The 21,680-nt window shown below is 35.0% G+C and overlaps 3 protein-coding genes across 3 annotated transcripts in view; 2 read left to right on the top strand and 1 right to left on the bottom strand.

Moving 5' to 3' along the window:
• LOC133190280 (translation initiation factor eIF-2B subunit beta-like) overlaps window positions 1-21,680 on the top strand; it is a 234,850-nt gene that overhangs the window by 87,583 nt on the left and 125,587 nt on the right. The gene's annotated exons all lie outside the window — the stretch shown is intronic.
• LOC133190817 (BAG family molecular chaperone regulator 2-like) lies at window positions 1,556-3,544 on the bottom strand. The gene is made up of 2 exons (XM_061326502.1): window positions 3,290-3,544; window positions 1,556-2,692 (listed from the first exon to the last, which is right to left on the bottom strand). Exons 1-2 carry the CDS (start codon window positions 3,504-3,506, stop codon window positions 2,346-2,348), a joined length of 564 nt encoding a protein of 187 aa, XP_061182486.1. The 5' UTR covers window positions 3,507-3,544; the 3' UTR covers window positions 1,556-2,345.
• LOC133190657 (abnormal spindle-like microcephaly-associated protein homolog) overlaps window positions 12,068-21,680 on the top strand; it is a 15,523-nt gene continuing 5,910 nt past the window's right edge. Inside the window, exons 1-3 of the mRNA XM_061326349.1 lie at window positions 12,068-12,076; window positions 13,711-13,779; window positions 14,019-14,072. Coding sequence (XP_061182333.1) covers window positions 12,068-12,076; window positions 13,711-13,779; window positions 14,019-14,072 — 132 coding nt within the window. The remainder of the gene's footprint in view (window positions 12,077-13,710; window positions 13,780-14,018; window positions 14,073-21,680) is intronic.

Below are 21,680 nucleotides of genomic sequence, written 5' to 3'. Positions count from 1 at the left end.
TTTCAATTTGCTTCCGACACCTATATACTTGGGTATAAAGAACTCACACACATGTACGTGAATGCTTGCATGAATATACTGCATGTGACAAAATTATACATTCTTTATATTTTTTCACTGACAACAAAGGCAATAATGCTGTCCTACAAAAATATGGTCACACAAAATATATTGAATTCAAAAATATTTTTGATAGGTCCTAAAGGCTTCCAAGTAAAACATTGTCTCCTGTTGTTGCTTCACAATATTATGGGTATTACATGGATAATTATTTCTGCAGAATGTTACTGGTAATTTTACTAATCTGATTTACTGTGGACCTTCTCTTTGATGAAATTCTCTCCTTGGAAGTGCGCATGGTTCTTCATTTGAACAAACTAGAATATGCTTACTCCAAGGATAATTAACAAACTGATGGACAACAGAGAGACTTTGTTCAGAAGAGTTCAGTCAAGTTCTAGCTAATTCAAAAAAAAAAAATCATTTTCAAAGGGAAATATTGTACTCTCAATCTTTAGAAAAAGGAAATCATTTATGAAGAGAAAGTTTACAATGTAATCTAAATCACAGAGAGGAGATCACGGAGTAAAATAATTATATTTCATGTTTCCTAATCAAATGTAAGAAAACTTGAGCACTTACAGTCTTCCTTAATCATCTACATCCTCTTACATGAATATAATGATGACAGTAATTTGTTACTAATTTAGCTGTTAACAAAGATCTAAAATCACAAGAGAAAACTTGCAAGTCCTTTTATCTAAAATAATCAATCTGCATTCCTGGATGTATCATCTAAACAAGTCTGGTGCAGGTAGGACTTATGGTTATTTATTTAAACAGACTTGTTCCATACTTTAACCAGGACACTCATCTAGAAAATGTAGGTCAGATCCAGCATCTCAAGCAAGTCTGATAATATGCATCGCTGGATACATCATCTATGCAAGCTTGGTTCAGTTAAGGTATCTAGTTACTTGGAAATGGACTTCTAAAACACATCACCAACTCCAAGGATAGCATAAACACACCTAGACTTCGTAGAGGTGAGCAAAAAACAAACAAAAAAATTGAAGCCCCAGAAAGCTTCTGAAGATGTCAAAAGACTTTCTATATCACCTCCACCTTTGATCTGACCAACATTAAGGACTTAATGTTGGTCAGATCAAGCATTATATTTCTCACAAGTTTTTACAGTATAATTCATCTACCATATATCCCTCCATGGCTCATTTCTTTCTCCTTTTAACCAACAAACCCTTAGAATCCTGTAGGAGTACTTATTTTGGCTGGGTTTATATTTTGATGCAAATCTCTTGTGTGTTTATTGATAACACCAGAACAAATTTGAAACATACATAGAGATAATGTAACAAGTTAGCTATTGTTCACAAGAGCATGAAATAGTCTGCTTTCACTAAATTTTGAATACCATATGTATTCAGAGAAAATGCCTAAATATTATATAAAATTTCAATATAAGCTTTAGGTAATTTTTTTTTGGTTCATTTTTGTGCTAATTTTTTTTACTTGTGGATCAGCCTTTGAAAACACAATAACAATGTAATACATCTTCATAAAATTTATACATATGATACTAAATTACCCAGAGTGCAATTACTACACATCAGATTGTTTAAAGATTTTGTCATGAGTTAGTTTTATTTCCCAAATTATTACATGTACAAGGTATAATAAAATCATTGGTTACAATTTCATGGACTAGCAATTAAGCAAACAAATAAGGTGAAATATGAGGTAAATATATACAGATGATAAGTATGAAGAATATTTAAGATGATTTAAAAAAAAAACCAAACAAACAATTTCATATGAAATTATCCTGTATCCTATCTCTGTGTTGTGGAGATCATTTACTACATGTGCTCAAAATGGACACAAGTGTAACAACCATAAACCAAACTGTATAATATGTGGAATTTACACTTGAATAAAAAGCACTCAAGCATTATTAACAATAAAAAAAATTAATCTGTAACATTACATGATGAAGCATTGTTCAACGAGTCTACAATTAAAGGGGAACAACTGTAATAACAATACTTTAAAAGTAATGTTATGTAATTCTCTATTATAAAGTACACGAAGCTCCAGACAGCTGCTTTACCACATCAATCTACTAACATGTACAGAAACCAGCATTCATGATATATGTAAACAAACTAAGGAAGAATATACAGTAGTTATACAGATAATACTTTTTAATCTTTAAGAAAACTAAAGTAAGAAAATACAGTTACTACTTTTTATCATGTAACCTATTGAGCTAATTTCAGAACAGCAGGAAGTACAAGTTTAAACAATATACAATAAGCCCCGAGTTATCATTTATTCAATTCCTCTGAATTGTTATACATCTCAACTAGACTTTGAAGTCTCCTCTTGATTTTTTTCTGATCATCTATAGTACACTCAATAACCATTCCTTGAAACCTGTGATCTATGTGGCCCTCCATAGGTTCTGTGAGACAAGCATTTAAGTAAGAAATAGCTCTAGGGAGTGACTTTTCAATGTCAACAGTAAATTGATGTTCAATATCATGCATTAGTTTGTTCACTTTGTTTAATGCTGCCTCTTGTTCTTCAGTTCTTGGGGTTATTACACCTATTTCCACAGTAAGACATCGGCAAACAAGTCTCTCAGCCATGGCTTCAATATCTTCTTTTTCTACTAGAGTTGGAAAAAAAATCTCATGAGAGCATTCTCTTTTAAGTTCACAGTTCTTAATTATATTAGTCATTTTTCTCCTAAAAATATTTTATCAGCGTTTTCTAAATTGACTATAGTACATCAACAAATTCTGTATCCAACATCACCAAACTAACATTGTTATCAATTTATCTAATAGAATATGATATATATTAAGTTATCATCAACTCGGTTATGCATTATGCATAATATTTAAATTAGAATTTACTGAATACAGCTAGAGTTCTCTTATGTTCTATAGAGTTCTATAAGTTCTCTGTTTAGGAGGGCAGTTTTAAACCTAGCTATAACACATCGATCACCACTAGTCCACTAGTGACCATTACTAGCCTTAAAATGTATTTTCTCCAAATTATGCAGAACAAAAATACTTCAAATTGATCAGTCAACATATTGATCATCACTAAGATGCGATTTTTTTTCATTTAGAATTTTCTAGATCAAATGTGTCAGTTTATCATATAATGAAATAAACCCACCAAGAAAAAAAATCAAATGTACTTTCATTCATTTAAAGGTTAATTAATACGACCAGAATCTTACTAGAAAGTACTCTACCTTCTACCTCCGGCATATTATGACTAGTTTTGTCCTGAATTCCTTGTAACATTGACAGTAAAACTTCTCTTTCTGTTTCCAATTTTGCAGCATCTTCTCGAAGTTTTTCGACTCTATTACCTATTTCATCTAAACATCTCCAAACAAAAGGTCTGGTATCTTCCTTATCAGGATTCCCAACCACCACAAACTGCTTATTGCAATTCTTTTTGTTCATGTTTTTTATTGTTTATGTTTCGGCTGCCTACTTTCTCTCTTGTAGAGGAACTCCGAACCCGATCACATTTTAAGTCTTCTAGAACGTTAAAGAAAACGCTCCCCATGTAATTCTGTAAATGAGGTCTACCCCTCTAGACTATTAACAAAGTCGGAAAATGATATCAGATTTCGAAATATAGGAGTGATAGACTAGGAATTTATGTATTTTTGATAAGTTTTTGCGTGTAATAAAAATTCTCAGAAGCGGGGGGGGGGGGGGATTAAACCATTCGTGTGTCAGGTGCCTGTGAGCACAGGCACTTGTTTCTGTAAGTTTTTTTTAACATTTGGTAATATGGAATTCCATATACGACAGCCATCTGCTTTCTTCCTACTGTTCACTGCTTACTGCTAACGCATGCCAACGGCCACTGCTAATAGATGATATTGCCTGTTTTTATCTTTAATATTTAATACTCTTGCTTTCAAGAATAAACCCTATGATAGCAAGAATATGAAAATAATAACAAAAATTGATTGACCACAACCCTGAAGAGGGCTATAACGAGCGATTGTGGGGAATGTATTGTTGCCCCCCACAAAGTACATGTAAAAATGAATATATAACAAGAAGAAATAACAAAAATAAACAAGGAAACTTAATACTACATCAATGATTCTCCATATTTGAATACCACTGGGTGCCATTTCAGCCAAAAATAAAACTGATAAGATTATGAATTGAATAACGTAGATAGAGTTACATGTACAATACTTAGTTAATACTAACAGACAACACGCCCTGAGTACATTGAGAAAGAAAATTTCCACTTCCAAAGTATCTAAATTACATAAATACTGCAAGGCAAATACTCGTACACAACAGTTACTGAGGTTTGAATTAACAGTACTGAGGTTTGAATTAACAGTGTTACATTTGACCAAGGAGGGAAAAGAATACTTCTAACTCATAAATAAAACAAAGCAAGGTAAGAGAGTATTGTGGCACACGAAATAGCTGTTTTCACTGTCCACAAGATTATCAGTATTGAAAACCCATATTATTTGTCATCATCGTCGCTTTCTTTACGATCAATTGCATTATTAATTTGATACTGTATATCAATCTTGAAGATCATGTCCTCATCTTCCTCCACTGGAATGTAAGGATTTGTGATTGGTTAGACTGTAGTCTTAACCTTCTTAACCTTCGACCTGCACCTAGATAACCTCATACATTTTCTACGACATCATTTACTGAGAAAGCGTAAATGAATATGCTAGGAACACCAATCTCTCGGGACACATATTGAGTGTTCATGCGGTATTCCTAAATATTGGGAACTTTTTTTTCTGAGCATAGTATTTTGCTATAGTAAATGTTCCTTTAGATGCTGATTGTCCCCCCCCCCCACTTTTTGATGTTTTAAAGATCGAGCACTGGCAAATTTCAAAATTGAATTAGCTCTTTTTTTTTGCTCGTCAGAGTTTTTGGGGAAGTTGCCCCCCTCCCCCAACGTAACATGTATGTCATTTTCAAATATTAGTTTTTAAGCAGCTTCAAACCGTGTTATGTAACTATCTAATAAGGGTCTGTCATCTTAATCGTAATAATAAGGAAACGGATTAGTATAAGTTTTCAAACTTGTTTCCGAATCCTTTTTGATTTTTTTTCTGTACTACTTATCTGTATCTGTATTTTCTGCTTTTTTTTTTTTAAAATAAAATATGGTTTAAACTAACTTTTGAAACCGTTGCTACGGGCCTTTAGTATTTGTACCAGTTCGAAATAAAGAATGTGGTTATCCACGTCAAACTGGATATATCCGATATATCCAACCAATCAAACATTTTGCAAAGTATAAGATGTATACTATGATATTTGATATTCTAGAAAAAGAAAAACATAATATGATGATATTTAAAAAGTCTAGGAATTAATTCGCTATTTAATTCTCTCTCTTTCATTGGAGGAAGGTTGCTATTCCAGTAAGTCCCCAGCCACCCATGTAGACCTGTCAATGTAAATAAAACTTGCAGTATTTAATAAATTATCATCATCAATAAATTTAAAGTTGCTCGAAAATCATTAAATTATTTATTAAGGAGGGATTCTTCTCATATTTCTTGTGTTTAAATTCATGAAATTTTCATAGGTTCAAGAAGACATCATAAGTAGGCGATGGTATCAATTAGATTAAATTTAACGGTTTTATTTAGAAGCAAGGTCAGGTAAAGGTCATCATCTTTTTCCTTGACATTAAGAATAAAAAATTACTGTTGCCAATCATGTGATGCCTACTTTTATTTCAAAAGATTAAATGTTTTTCTTCTTGCATAAAAAGATGTTACCATATAGGGTCTATCAGAAGATACATCCAAATTGGCATAAATAATTTAACAAAAGTAGAAATTCGCTAATCCGAATTTGCTCTATTTCCCTTAAACTTTTAGAATATATTAGTTTTTTTATAAGCTTCGTATATTGAAATTTTTCTTATTTTCACATTTGGTAAAGTAGTCATATAAAGATAAAAATGATGCAAAAACAAAACAGTTTTGACCATTTACTAAGAGGGAAAAAAAACACTTTTTACTGAATTTTTGCTCAATTCTGTACTTAGACTGGAAGTTTTCAAAAGCTAACAAGATTGTAGTTTGTTTGGAAAATTTATTTGATATATATTAACACTTAAGCAAATATACTTCGATTATTTCATTTAGTCAGAAACCATACAAGAATCCCTCCTTAACTTTGAGCAAAAAAAAAACTATTTTCTGTTTTATCTGTGCTAAATACTACATGTACATAGACCTTGTACGTCACATCATTATTTTAACCTTTATGACGTCAAGACACAAAAATCGTGTAACGTCATAATTGATCTACCCCGTACATACCGTTAGCAACTTTGGAAAAGTTTGCAAGAAAACAAATTTATACAGGCAAAATGCTGGAAAGCATCAGGAACACTCTGGTATGTTATACGCTTTCTATATCTTGTATCTATATGGGAGAACTATACGTACTAGCAAATGTTTTAACAAAAGTTGAAGTGATAAAATGTCTCGGTCCAAGCGCATTTTATGCTATTGTCAGATCGGTAAGGTTTTTTCTTAAGTATGGTACATATATAACATCTACTTTATGAATCTGTACTCATATTACGGAGAGTAGTGCCAGCATTGAAGACTAAGAGGATAAATGTTTATGAATTTTTCCCAATCAGACACGCATGAAAGAGGAATTTGCGACAAGTGGTAGTTGTACATTTTTATCAATAGGCACTTAACAGACAAACAAAAGCACATAGCTTAAAAGAGAGTTTTTTTCCCCCAGATATGTTCCATTAAAATTCGTTTTCTCTAATATAACCTTTAGTTGTATTTACGAAGATTTAGAGTTATAAAAAATTAAATTTACCTGAAAAAAAAGTTTCTCTTAGTATACAGGGAAAAGATCCAGCTCTCTCTCTCTCTCTCTATTAAGGGGACAGAGGGTTGAATTTTAGCACCAATTTTAATAAAACTTCAGTAAGCTAACGTTTGTGTACATTTACAAACAAAGTTAAAAGTTATAAGGAACTCATACCAATAAACAAAATTTGGTACAACTCAGTTACTTTAGGAATGACTCTAATTCTTGGCCAAATTATTCGAGTATAACCTGGCGAAGCGGATTATAAAACAGCGTAAACTGACCCAAACCAGGTTATACTCGAATAATTTGACCAAGAATTAGAGTCATTCCTTATAATTTAATTTTAAAATCATTAAATAACTAGGGGTTTAAAATTTCGTTGCTTTTCATTAGTTCAAATTTGCCGCTCAATAATACAACCGTAGTAACGGAAGTGATGGGAAGCGAGGGGAGGTAAAAACTGATACATAGGCCTAGCAGCCATGTTGTTTGTTTGCATGTGGTAAGATCGAATTGTTGTTTGAAGTTAAAGGTACATTTATTAAATCTGGAATTTTCCATGAATCCCGAGGACTGGAAAGGATACAGATGATTCAGCTGGTTGTCAGGGGGGTGTGTCCCCATACCAAACCAGATTATACAGAAATAATTTGTGTTCCTTTTTGGATATTAACCAATCAGAGGCTAGAATACAAACGAAATTAAATTATACCGATTTCTATTTTTATATTTAATATAGTGACAACCAAGTTTATTGAAAATAGAATTAAGCTGCTCGAAAATAATCATATATCATTATCCTTGTGCGGTTATCAAATTTTATCGTCAATAAAACAAAATTAATTACTTATTGAAATGAAGTTTACTTTAATTAATCGGAACATCCTTTTTTACAAAGTCCAAATAAAAATCACCGAGGATTTTTCTAGGCTCACATTTTATACACACAGTGCTAACGTCACAACCAATATTCATTACAATGACCTCTGTGACGTCACTACACAGAGATCTTAAAACGTCACAATACGCCGTAGCAACTTTGCAAGAAAATCGGCAAAATGCTGGAAAGCATTAGAAAAACGCTGGTAAGTTACACGCTTTCTTATTACATGTATACTTTGTATCTAGATGTAACCATTCTGATCTCGTTTTTTTTTTCTTCACAAAGTTGCGGTTTGATATTTATCGTCTTAATTTCTGTACCATAGTTTGGAATCAAGATACGCCAAGATGTAATTCATTTATGACGACAGTAAAGTCTATCTAGCTCTATATGTGTGTTACATAATCCATGTATTTTATCTAAGTTTATAAAATATAAAAACAAAGAAATAAGATATTTCAAAAACTGCTGCATTATGACATGATTGAATTTTAAATCCTATTAAGACAAGTGTAAAGAGAACACACAATACACCAAAGGCGTCATTTTGAAACTGACTTTTGGTTTGACAAAAAAGCCCGCTTCAGCACCTCGCAAATAGTGCATCACAACAGAGTCTGCAGGGGTGGGATGGGTTGGGGGAGGGGCTTGACCGATTCCTGGAAGTCTCTGATATGGGTACCTGCGCATGCATTTTCGGTATTTTCTGGCATTATTATCATTATCTAAAAACTCACTAACTGCACCCTGTAAATCAAACCAGAAAATCAACAGTGTTCACAAGTGAGACTTTGTTCATCTCTCCCCTCTCATTAGAGCTCATTCAAGATGAAAGCTCACATATAAGCTTATTCTGATCATACTTTGTCCGCCGTCTGTCTATATATGATGATGTTTATTCACCAATCAAGGGCCCTCAAGGGGCATGTACAATTAAAAACAATACAATCATGATTATAACAAGTAATGGTTGCATTGGGTGCAGTATTGACCTGATCCTCACTTGCAAGTGTTCTCAACTTACAATTAAATTAAATTACTGGTATGGTTCATACAATGAAATATAAGCATCACATGCAATATAAAGGAAAACCAAACTGTTGTACACTTCAATGAACAGACTAGGTTAAAAAGCAGTAGTTACAGTAAGCAAGTAATCATAAAACTACTGTCATAATGAAAGTATGACAAAGCAGATCAGTTTGTGGCTCTACAAATTATATATGGAGAGGTGGAGAATATATATATATTGCTGGCCTGGCAGCATAGGGTACCAAGGGATGATGCCTTTTGAACAGTCTGGCAATATGTATTTAAGAAGAACCAGCTTGCTCGGTCTTGTACCCCAAGCAACCAAGACAGCTTACAGAAGGAAAACTTAACTTGTTGGCCTGACTACCTTGGGTACCAAAGGGCGGTGCCTTTTGAACAGTCTGATGGTATGGACTGTCAGTCTTGTACCCAAGGTAGCCAAGACAGCTTATAAAAGATCCTATTATATAACTTGAAATGTAATGCATAACGATACAATTCTTCAGGAATCATATTCCATTGTTCTGAATCATTTTACAGATTTGAGTAAGAATGTCAACATTTATAGCTGTCCGTCTGTAAGTTTTTTTTCGACTTCTCTAGAAGAACTGAACTAACGCATAGGGTAGATCTATGTCTTTAAAAACATTTGAAGAACCACTGGGCCCCAAAAAAGATTAAGCATGTGAAAGCTCAGAAATAGAATAGCGGGACCAAGAACTAGTTACATTTACTGAGTATAGGCAAACATTCACAGGTAGTATAGATTAATTCAAGTTTAATACAGTCTCTGCTGGGTTCCACGGTAGAAGATCAAGATTCTACATTAAACACAATCTTTAAATTCTTCTCAAGAACAATAGGACCAGGATACCGGTATGTCTTATTTAAAATTCTAAGTTTAATTTATAAATACAATATAAATCAACACCCATTGTAGATTCAACAAGCTAATTTAGAGAATTGGTGTCCCCCGCTTAAGGAAAAAAGAAGAGCATGCGCTGCGCAGATCTAGAGATCTGGGGGGGGGGGCTGACCCCCCTCCCCCTTGGATTTGCAAAATTATTAAATGTATACATGTATACTGAAGCAAATAAAGAATGCCAGTATGGATATATAGATTTGATTGCTTATTCTTTATTATGTGTACAGAAGATTCTTTATATATAAAATATTTATCACCGTAATAATAATTTAATGAGAAAGTTTGTACACGCCAGACGTCATAACTTCTTTCTTTCATATACATGTATGTTGAATACTATTATTTAGTAAATCAAAAAAAAAAAAAAATTAAAAAAAAAGAAAGAAAATACGGAATCGTACGGGATTTGAACCCGGGACCTCTCTTATGCTAAGCAAGAATCACACCCATAGACCAACGAGGCGATTGCGGTTGAAGCAAATTAAATGCAAACATCAGGTCACATATACATGTTTATATTCACGTTCGATATTGTCAAAATTTTACACAACACATGGTGTCTAATTTAACCTTAACTTAACAGTTCTAATAGATGTAATAAGAATATAAAGTCCACCGACAACCTGTATTATGTGTAATGACTCTCCACATGCTCATGTGCTAAAACTAGTACCACGCGACTTTTAATACAATAAAAAAGGGGCGGGGCACTTTGTGTTTGGGAGGGGCGAGAGAGGCCATAGAATGTTATAATATAAAAATTCCATTGCAAAAGCTTCTTGAAATATCGACCGGAAACGAAAGTGTTACACACAGACAGAATGTATGAATTTACGACCTTGACCTTTGACCTTTTGACCTCAAAATCTATAGGGGTCTTCCTTAGGCCACAGAGAGTTGTTATGTAAAATTTCAACGCAAAAGCTCAAAGGCTTCTTGAGACATCGCGCGGAAACGAAAGTGGTAAAAGAGAGAATATTTGAATTTATGACCTTGACCTTTTGGCCTTAAAATCAATAGGGGTCTTCTTTAGGCCATAGGAAGTTGTTACGTAAAAGTTTCATTGCGAAAGCTTAAAGGCTTCGCGAGATATCGCGCGTAAACGAAAGTGTTATAGAAAAACAGAAATACAGACAGACGGACGGACAGACAGACCGAAATTAATATCCCCCACTTTCAGTGAAAGCGGGGGACAAAAAAGTCCTACAATCCTATATAGATTGTACTATTTCATTGTTAAAATCGTCGCCCGCGTGGCGCAGTGGTTTGAGCGTCCGCTCTAGAGTCGCGGAGTAAAAAGCTGATCTTTACGTCGCAGGTTCGAATCCACTGCGGGACGTGGAGACTGGTCCTTCGGATGAGACCAAATAAGCCGAGGCCCCGTGTCGCAGTAGGTGTTGGCACGAGAAAAAAAATCCCTCACTGCTCAGTGGCACTAAGTGCCGAGTATAGGTATAAATTTGCAGCCCTCCACTGGCAAGTGGTGGCGTCTCCATATGAGTGAAAAATTCTCGAGAGGGACGTTAATCAACAAACAAACATAATGATTGTTATAATCCTTTTATGGCTGCATTCTGACTTTTTCGCTGGTCGACTGCACTAAATATAGAATTAATTTATTTTCAAGATTTCACCAGGATCGCAGCACTTTTCAAAAAGCTTACCATTTCTAGAGTTTATGTGTAATTAAATGTTTACTTTAATGCATTGAGTGTATGTCCTTGCACTAGAACGATTCATTAACCTACAATGCAATCTGATTAAAATCAGATCCTTTGATCCACTCACATAGATCGCTACACGACTTCCCTTGTGTAGCGATCTATGTAAGCGGATCAAAGGATCTGATTTTAATCAGATTGCCCTCCAATGTATCTGCTAACAAATATACGAAAATAAACTGTAAGTTAACTAAGAAATGCACGGAAAATGAATAAAATCAGAAAAATTACAACTGCATCCAAGTTTATGGCCTCTTGAATATCTGCAAAAATATTTTATTTAATTATAAAATAGATTTTTTTCGATGTGAAAATATTACTTGATCCGCCTCTCACTGCATACAAACTGCGTCAAGTTTTACAAAATGACGTCATATCGATAAGTGCTATGTGGGGTTTAACTACCGACGAAACACCATGTTATACTAGGTTTTAATGTAGTTTAATTTTCTCATAAAGTTTAAAATTGCAAAACATTTCATTTTGTGGTATTTTAAAGAATTGTTAGAGTTGTTAAAGTTAATTCCCGTATAAACTTGGAGCTGCCTGCTTTTAAGTTGTGTAAAGAGAAAAAAAAAATATTTAAAGAAACAGCAAGATGACTCAGGTGAGATGACCATGTCATTTTGTTTAGTGGGGGCGCGTCGATCTGTTCCACGCCCGTCAAATCCTTTGTAACATCAAATAACTGTTACGTCACGTTTACTATGACTTCACTATATAAGACGTCATAAAACGTCACAATACTCGGTAGCAACTTTGTTTGGGAAAGTAGCGAGAAAGTTCAACAAAATCAAAATGCTGGACAGAATTAGAGGAAACCTGGTAAGAAAAATCTGATCTGCATGCAGTATGCACGTGACACTTATATGCAAGTGTGCAGACGATAAATTTTAATGTTTTTATAATTTCTTTCCCGCAAATGATTTTGTTGCTGTTTTTTTTTTTTTTGGGGGGGGGGGGGGTTACAGGATATTACCATGCATGATTGAAAATCTTTGTAGGTACTAGTATGTCAACAATTCCGGGGGGGGGGGGGCTAACAGAAAATGTTGACAAGCAAAATAACTGTCAATAGTTAATCTTCAATATAAAGTAGCTTTTAAGCATGCGTGTCCGTTCTAATAACACTAGTTTTTAAGCGTGCCCTAAATTCTAACGTAGGCAAAAAAGAGTCTTTTTAGCTCACCAGAGGCAATTTCAGTCAACTTTTGCTTGAACTACTTTTGAGTGATGGGAATTTTAAGTTTATTTCCATGAAAGGCTACATCTAATCAGAAGGGGATATTATTAAAAAATAGTGAATGTTGGATTGTCTTTTAAAAAACATGAATCACTGAACCATTCAAGACAAACGTAAAAGCTTTTTAATGAGTGAACTTTCAAGTTTCTAGTGTTGGTTATATCAATATACCAAATTACCCATGATTTCTTGTCATGCCCCCCCCCCCCCCGACCTAAAGATCGAGGAGCTTTTAAAAATGGGTCAAACTATATAGGAAAACTCTTAAAAACATTCTTTTCAAGAACAGAAATGTTTAAAGTAAGTCTTTTAAAATTATTTGTTCACACCATGGCCCTAGCAGCCAGGGTGGGTCAAATTGGGAGGGATAAAAGGTTTACATTATCATAGGCGGTCATACCGATATATGCATACCGGTATGTCAATATCCCCATGTAATGTAGGTTTAAGTTTGTTCAAAACATGGACCCTGGATGAGGGTTGGCTATTTTTTTGGGGGGGGGGGGTTCAAGTTGATCTGATCAAACAAAAAAGGATCACAGTTCAATGTATAGTTGATATACCCCAATAGCAATTTAATGACGATTCAAGTTTTTCAAATCTTGCCTTTTCAAATTTAGATATGGGGTCAAATGGGTCACAATATGGAGTCAAATTTTACCAAGGGATATAATTGGAAAATGCTTTATAAACTTTTTTTTCCAAGAAGTTTATTGTATGGATTAACATCCATTCCCATGAAAAGTGTATCTTTAAGTTTGATAAAATATTTGCGCCTGAGACAAGAGAGAGAGGCAACAATTTAAACCAACTACTGGTGATCAAAGCTCTATTTGGGAATAAACAGGAAAAATTGATAGAATCTTCTAATAACAGAAGTGCCAAGGTAACTTGGGAATGTGCCCCTATGTTAACTGTACATATAAATAATACATCATTGTAAATAACCTCTTCAGTTACACTTTGTAAAAATTATTTTTTTAAAATCTTTTTTTCAGTTAGTGGAAGAGAAATACGTTGAAATATTTGATGGTGTTTTAGCAGAGTTGATGAAAGTTGTAGATATAGTAATATTCTTTGCTGTTCATTTTCTTTATAAAATGTTCACAATTACAAGTAACAACTGAGTCTTAGAAATGGAATAATTGCAGGAAATTCAAAATAGAATACATGTATCTATCGTATCAAAGCATACAAAATTGTATGTATGTAATATTATCATATAATTGATTTTGTACATAAATTAAACATTGGGGTTTGATTAAAAGCAAATGCTTTAATATAGTTATTTTATTTCCCAATTTAGCTTAAACAAGAAGACTTTATTAATGACGAGAGTCAACTTCTGTCTTCAATAAAGGTTTGTAAATCATTATTATACCCGCACTTTCTAAAGAAAGTTCGGGTATATTGTTGTTACTCATGTCTGTCCGTCCGTCCGTCCGTCCGTCTGTCCGTCCGTCCGTCCGTCCGTCCGTCTGTCACACTCTTATTTCTCAAACTCCTCTTACATTTTACACAGTAGCCTAATCATCTTTTGGGAGGTGTTTGGTGGTGTCATGTAGATGTGCAGTAAAGTTTCGGAATTTTCATGTTCACCCTGGGGGTCAAATGGGGGTCAAAAAATGACGTTTTTTATGCAAAAAGCCCCTGGTTCCCTGAACTCCTCTTACATTTTACACAGTAGCCTAATCATCTTTTGGGAGATGGTTGGTGGTGTCCTGTAGATGTGCATTAAGGTTTCGGAATTTTCATTTTCACCCTGGGGGTCAAATGGGGGTCAAAAAATGACGTTTTTTATGCAAAAAGCCCCTGGTTCCCTGAACTCCACTTACATTTTACACAGTAGCCTAATCGTCTTTTGGGAGATGGTTGGTGGTGTCCTGTAGATGTGCAGTAAGGTTTCGGAATTTTCATTTTCACCCTGGGGGTCAAATGGGGGTCAAAAAATGACGTTTTTTATGCAAAAAGCCCCTGGTTCCCTGAACTCCTCTTACATTTTACACAGTAGCCTAATCATCTTTTGGGAGATGGTTGGTGGTGTCCTGTAGATGTGCAGTAAGGTTTCGGAATTTTCATTTTCACCCTGGGGGTCAAATGGGGGTCAAAAAATGACGTTTTTTATGCAAAAAGCCCCTGGTTCCCTGAACTCCTCTTACATTTTACACAGTAGCCTAATCGTCTTTTGGGAGATGGTTGGTGGTGTCCTGTAGATGTGCAGTAAGATTTCGGAATTTTCATTTTCACCCTGGGGGTCAAATGGGGGTTGAAAAATGACGTTTTTTAAGCAAAAAGCCCCTGGTTCCCTGAACTCCTCTTACATTTTACACAGTAGCCTAATCATCTTTTGGGGGATGGTTAGTGGTGTCCTGCAGATGTGCAGTAAGGTTTCGGAATTTTCATTTTCACCCTGGGGGTCAAATGGGGGTCAAAAAATGACGTTTTTTAAGCAAAAGCCCCTGGTTCCCAGAACTCCTCTTACATTTTACACAGTAGCCTAATCGTCTTCTGGGAAGTGGTTGGTGGTGTCCTATAGATGTGCAGTAAGGTTTTGGAATTTTCATTTTCACCCTGGGGGTCAAATGGGGGTCGAAATATGACGTTTTTTATGCAAAAAACCCCTGGTTCCCAGAACTCCTCTTACATTTTACACAGTAGCCTAATCGTCTTTTGGGAGATGGTTGGTGGTGTCATGTTGATGTGCAGTAAGGTTTCGGAATTTTCATTTTCAAGTTTTTGATGCAGTGGAAGAGCTCTCACTAATACATATCAGCATATTACTATTAGGTTTGATAAAAATATCTTGAATGATTTATTTAAAACTGAGCTTAACACTTATTTGAGAAAAGAGAGGTCAAGGTCAACGGAAAGGTTGAGGTCAAAATGTTGATGCAGTTGAAAAACTTATATCAGTATGTATTTACTATTAGCATAGAAGTTCAAAAAAAATATCAGAAATGGTTTATTTAAAATGTAGATAAGGCCAAATAAAAAAATATGTGTGGTTCGGGTTACCCGACCTTCCCTATTTTATACCCCCGACCCTAAACATTTTTTTGGCAATTTTCATATTTTTCCGGAATTTCCCCCAATTTCCATCAATGGCTCCAGTTTAAGTTTTAGTTTCAGCAATGACGGCCTCCTTGCAAAACATACTGCAAGTGTTTAATAGTGTTAAATCCAAAGCAAACTAGCATGTAGGTGTCCCCTACCAATATTGACTAGTATATTATTACACCACATCTAAATGCCATTTGCGAAGCAGTGATAGGTACTATTTAGAAAAAAAATTAAGAAAATCATTTTGTTAAAAAAAAAAAATAAAAAAAAATAAAAAAAAAACTAGATGCTGTCATGAGACAGTAATACCCGCACTAAGGTGTTTGCCTCTAAATGCACACTCCTTCATATTGGGCTTACCAAGGAAAAAGTCCAAATAATTCTATAATTTACACAGTACATGTATTCGTCAAATCGAGCATAAAATGCTCAGGTGACCATGTGACCCATGAACCTCTTATACGCATTTCATATACTTAATTCATTACCAGTCTGAAATATCAGAATTTAATTAATGTTGTAAATTAGGTTTTAATAAAAAGGGGGGGGGGATATAAATTTTTGGCCCATAATTGGAACTTTTTAAATTTATCTTCTCAACAACAAATAATATTATTTTAGTACAAAGCGTTTTTGATGAATTTATCAAAATGTGCAAACTTTTTTTAGTATTTGATTAGGCAAAAACCTCCTTGAAAAGCCACACCCAATCAATTTATATGTGCCCCCCCCCCCCCAAATACACACTCACACGATTTGCCTGTTTTTGGAAATAGGCCTAGATGGCAAAGTTATGTTAAAACATCGTTTGTTATGATAATTTAAAATTTGTTCTTGTACTGTACATGTATGTGAACACCTTTTTGAAATTTTCTACATCACATTGGGCTTGCGTCACCCTACCAGTACTAGTACTAGTTTTACCATTATCATTTTTAGATTGCACATGCCATGTGACATGGTGCAGTGTTACATGTATATCAGTGGAAATTAATTCATTTTGTGTTTTAATTGGATTATATTTCATGAAGTTGACAGGACCTATGACAGTCGGTAAGTACAAGTTTAAGTATAGATTGGGGTAAAATAAACCAAAATGCAAATGGTTAGGTTAAAGTTTAAAAAGGATCAAAGATCATCGGCAATCTCCTATGCAGAGTTGTCGTTCGTTTCTCTCTCAGACACTGAATGTATGAGCCGATCGTAGAGAGTGGATCATCGATGCCACAATAGACGAATTTCACATTCTGAAGAGTTATCTCCCGTTGTCGACATTACATTCAGTTACAGGCATAGATCCGGGAATTTTTTTCCGGGGGGGGGGGGGGGAGGGGGGTCCACACCTCGGTCCAAAAAAATTCCAGCCCAGAATTTCCTGAGGAGCAAAATAAAAAAAAAAAAACAAACAAACAAACAAAATAAAAACAATGATGGTGGGGTCCATGTTTTTAAAGGGGGAGGGCATCCAAAGTCATTTTTTATTTGCTTCTGTAAATCAGTATATAGTCCTATTTAAATAACTCTACAAATTCCAGGGGGGGGGGGGGGTTCCAATCTCCCTAGCCGCTCCCTGTCCCTGAAATGACAAATGATCATGCGACTCCTAAATAGTAGAAAATTTTTCCATTTGACTAGACATAATTTTGTTTCTTGTGTTATTATGTTATGTACATCTAATGGTTTAAGGTTATGAACCCTTGAGGTCATCCCCACTCTCTTGTTCATAATATGACTACATCAAATTAAATAGAAGTGCATCAATGATAAGATTACTTGACATTTCATTCATGAATTTGGGTCAACCTAGAATTAGGAATGAAAATCATTCAAAGAGATGGACCATTAAACTATTTGTATGTATTCACATTTTTTTTATGTCAAACCAAAGTATTAGACTAGTTTGCATACATGAACAAACTGGGGTCTGGGAAGGGGAAGGGGCAAGGGGAAGGAGTTATCTCTTTACGTCTTAATTAATTGTTGAAAATTCCTAAAATGAATGTTAACCTTAAATCCGACTTGTACGTCTTCATTATTTTTAAGTGGTGGTGTCTCCGTATGAGTGAAAAATTCCCAAGAGGGACATTTAACAACAAACAAACATTAATGACTTAAAAAACACAATATACATGTACATGTTTATTAGTCAATGGATATACTTCTGATCATATCTCTAGTTCTCCCTTGAATCAGAAATGATGATATAAATATTTTAAGAATGATTAAGAGTTGAAAAGGTTGTGCATTTTAAAATTCACTAAGCTCTGTGGTTGAATTAGCTATACCAGTTTAGCTTATTTTGCTACTCAAAGCACCTTGATTAACTATTTTTAATCATACTGTTTTCTGAAATGTGAAGTTTTTTCAACATGGATACAAGTCATACCTTTTCAGCTTCTGAAAACAATTAATGCATGAAAAAAAAAACTGCTTTTCAAATACTGTAACTCTTTCCAAGTACTTGTGATCATCAGTTTTTAGCTCACTTGAGTTTTTCTGGTTTTCTGATCACATTTTGTTTGTCATTCATCTGTCCGCCTGTAAACTTTTCACATTTTTGTCTTCTTCACTAGAACCGCCGGGCCAATTTCAACCAACCCAGCCACAAAGCATCTTTGGGTAAAGGGGATTCAAGTTTGTTCAAGTGAAGGGTCACACCCTCTTTCAAGGGGGGATAATCAAGAATTAGTGAAAATTTGGTGGTATCATTTTAAAAAAGTCTTATCAAGAACCTCTGACTGGGCCCAAAAAGTTGAAACTTTCTTTACATAGACAGTGTAGCTTCAAATTTGTTAAAATTATGACCCACTGAGGTAGGATGGGGCCACATATGGAGATCCAATGATTTACATAGAAAAATGCAGGGGATTTTTTCCATCATAAATCTTCTTCTCATGAATAGCAAGGGCATTATTGTCGTCCGTTTTCACAAAAGGGACCTAGGGGACATTAAATCTCATTTGTCTGTCAGTCTGTCCGTTTGTCAGTCTGTCCGTCTGTCACAATAAATTTAACCTTGGTCATAACTTCTGAATAATAAGAGATAGGGCTTTCATATTTCACATGTACATTACCTACAAGAACTTTCTAAACATACCATGATTTTTGAACCCATGACCTTGACCTTGAAGTTTGACCTACTTTTCAAAAAATTTAACATTATTTCAAATGATCATTTTGAAAGAGAAAAGATAGGGCGTTCATATTATACATGTATATTACCTGTGACAAGACCTTTCTAAATATATCATGACTTTTGACTCTGTGACATTGACCTTGAAGTTTAACCTACTTTTCAAAAATGTTATATTTCCTTATAACTTTTGATTGAGAAGAGATAGGACTTTTATATTTGACATGTACATTACCTGTAACAAGATGTTTCCAAGCATGCTATGATTTTTTACCCCTTGACCTTGATGTTTTACCTAATTTTCAAAAATTTTAACTTTGGTGATTACTTTTGAATGACATATGATAGGGCGTGCATATTTGAAACAATATGTCATAAATAATGGCATCCCATCCGCTAGGACACGGAAAGCAGGGGACCACAATTCTTTGAATTTGCTTGTTAGTCATTTTGATATGGAAACATCCTCATATAGTGTAGATTCAAGTTTTTTATGCCCTGCCATGAATATGGCCGAGGCATATAGTGTTTGTCATGTCCGACTTCAATAAAACGTCATATGCTGATACATACTGATGTAAGCTTTTCAACTGCATCAAAATTTTTGACCTTGAATTTTCCTTTGACCTTGACCTTACTTTTCTTAAATTAGTGTCTAGATCAGTTTTGAATAAACAATTCAAGATATATTTATCAAACTTCATATGCTGATATAATTATACTGCTGAGAGATATCAATTGCATCAACTTTTTTGACCTTGACTTTTCCTTTGACCTTGACCTCACTTTTTTAAATTAGTGTTTAGGCCAAGCAAAAAAATATGTGTGGTTCCGGTTACACTTCCAAAAAAATTAGGGTAGGTAGGTAGGGATTTTTATTTTTTTTTATTTTTTTTTTTTTTTAACAAAATGATTTTCTTAATTTTTTTTCTAAATAGTACCTATCACTGCTTTGCAAATGGCATTTAGATGTGGTGTGATAATATACTAGTCAATATTGGTAGGGGACACCTACATGCTAGCTTGCTTTGGATTTAACACTATTAAACACTTGCACTATGTTTTGCAAGGAGGCCGTCATTGCTGAAACTAAAACTTAAACTGGAGCCATTGATGGAAATTGGGGGAAATTCCGGAAAAATATGAAAATTGCCAAAAAAATGTTTAGGGTCGGGGGTATAAAATAGGGAAGGTCGGGTAACCCGAACCACACATATTTTTTTATTTGGCCTTATCTACATTTTAAATAAACCATTTCTGATATTTTTTTTGAACTTCTATGCTAATAGTAAATACATACTGATATAAGTTTTTCAACTGCATCAACATTTTGACCTCAACCTTTCCGTTGACCTTGACCTCTCTTTTCTCAAATAAGTGTTAAGCTCAGTTTTAAATAAATCATTCAAGATATTTTTATCAAACCTAATAGTAATATGCTGATATGTATTAGTGAAAGCTCTTCCACTGCATCAAAAACTTGAAAATGAAAATTCCGAAACCTTACTGCACATCAACATGACACCACCAACCATCTCCCAAAAGACGATTAGGCTACTGTGTAAAATGTAAGAGGAGTTCTGGGAACCAGGGGTTTTTTGCATAAAAAACGTCATATTTCGACCCTCATTTGACCCCCAGGGTGAAAATGAAAATTCCGAAACCTTACTGCACATCTATAGGACACCACCAACCACCTCCCAGAAGACGATTAGGCTACTGTGTAAAATGTAAGAGGAGTTCTGGGAACCAGGGGCTTTTTGCTTAAAAAACGTCATTTTTTGACCCCCATTTGACCCCCAGGGTGAACATGAAAATTCCGAAACCTTACTGCACATCTGCAGGACACCACTAACCATCTCCCAAAAGATGATTAGGCTACTGTGTAAAATGTAAGAGGAGTTCAGGGAACCAGGGGCTTTTTGCATAAAAAACGTCATTTTTCAACCCCCATTTGACCCCCAGGGTGAAAATGAAAATTCCGAAACCTTACTGCACATCTACAGGACACCACCAACCATCTCCCAAAAGACGATTAGGCTACTGTGTAAAATGTAAGAGGAGTTCAGGGAACCAGGGGCTTTTTGCATAAAAAACGTCATTTTTCGACCCCCATTTGACCCCCAGGGTGAAAATGAAAATTCCAAAACCTTACTGCACATCTACAGGACACCACCAACCATCTCCCAAAAGATGATTAGGCTACTGTGTAAAATGTAAGAGGAGTTCAGGGAACCAGGGGCTTTTTGCATAAAAAACGTCATTTTTCGACCCCCATTTGACCCCCAGGGTGAAAATGAAAATTCCAAAACCTTACTGCACATCTACAGGACACCACCAACCATCCCCCAAAAGATGATTAGGCTACTGTGTAAAATGTAAGAGGAGTTCAGGGAACCAGGGGCTTTTTGCATAAAAAACGTCATTTTTCGACCCCCATTTGACCCCCAGGGTGAACATGAAAATTCCGAAACTTTACTGCACATCTACATGACACCACCAAACACCTCCCAAAAGATGATTAGGCTACTGTGTAAAATGTAAGAGGAGTTCAGGGAACCAGGGGCTTTTTGCATAAAAAACGTCATTTTTCGACCCCCATTTGACCCCCAGGGTGAACATGAAAATTCCGAAACTTTACTGCACATCTACATGACACCACCAAACACCTCCCAAAAGATGATTAGGCTACTGTGTAAAATGTAAGAGGAGTTTGAGAAATAAGAGTGTGACAGACGGACGGACGGACGGACGGACGGACAGACGGACGGACGG

The sequence above is a fragment of the Saccostrea echinata genome, unplaced genomic scaffold (genome assembly GCF_033153115.1).
Source record: "Saccostrea echinata isolate AGI-Se365-2 ecotype Australia unplaced genomic scaffold, CSIRO_AGI_Sech_v1 ptg000022l, whole genome shotgun sequence".
NCBI classification, from domain to species: Eukaryota; Metazoa; Mollusca; class Bivalvia; order Ostreida; family Ostreidae; genus Saccostrea; species Saccostrea echinata.
The sequence above is the reverse complement of the archived record's forward strand: the minus strand, read 5'-3'. Positions and strand labels throughout refer to the sequence as shown.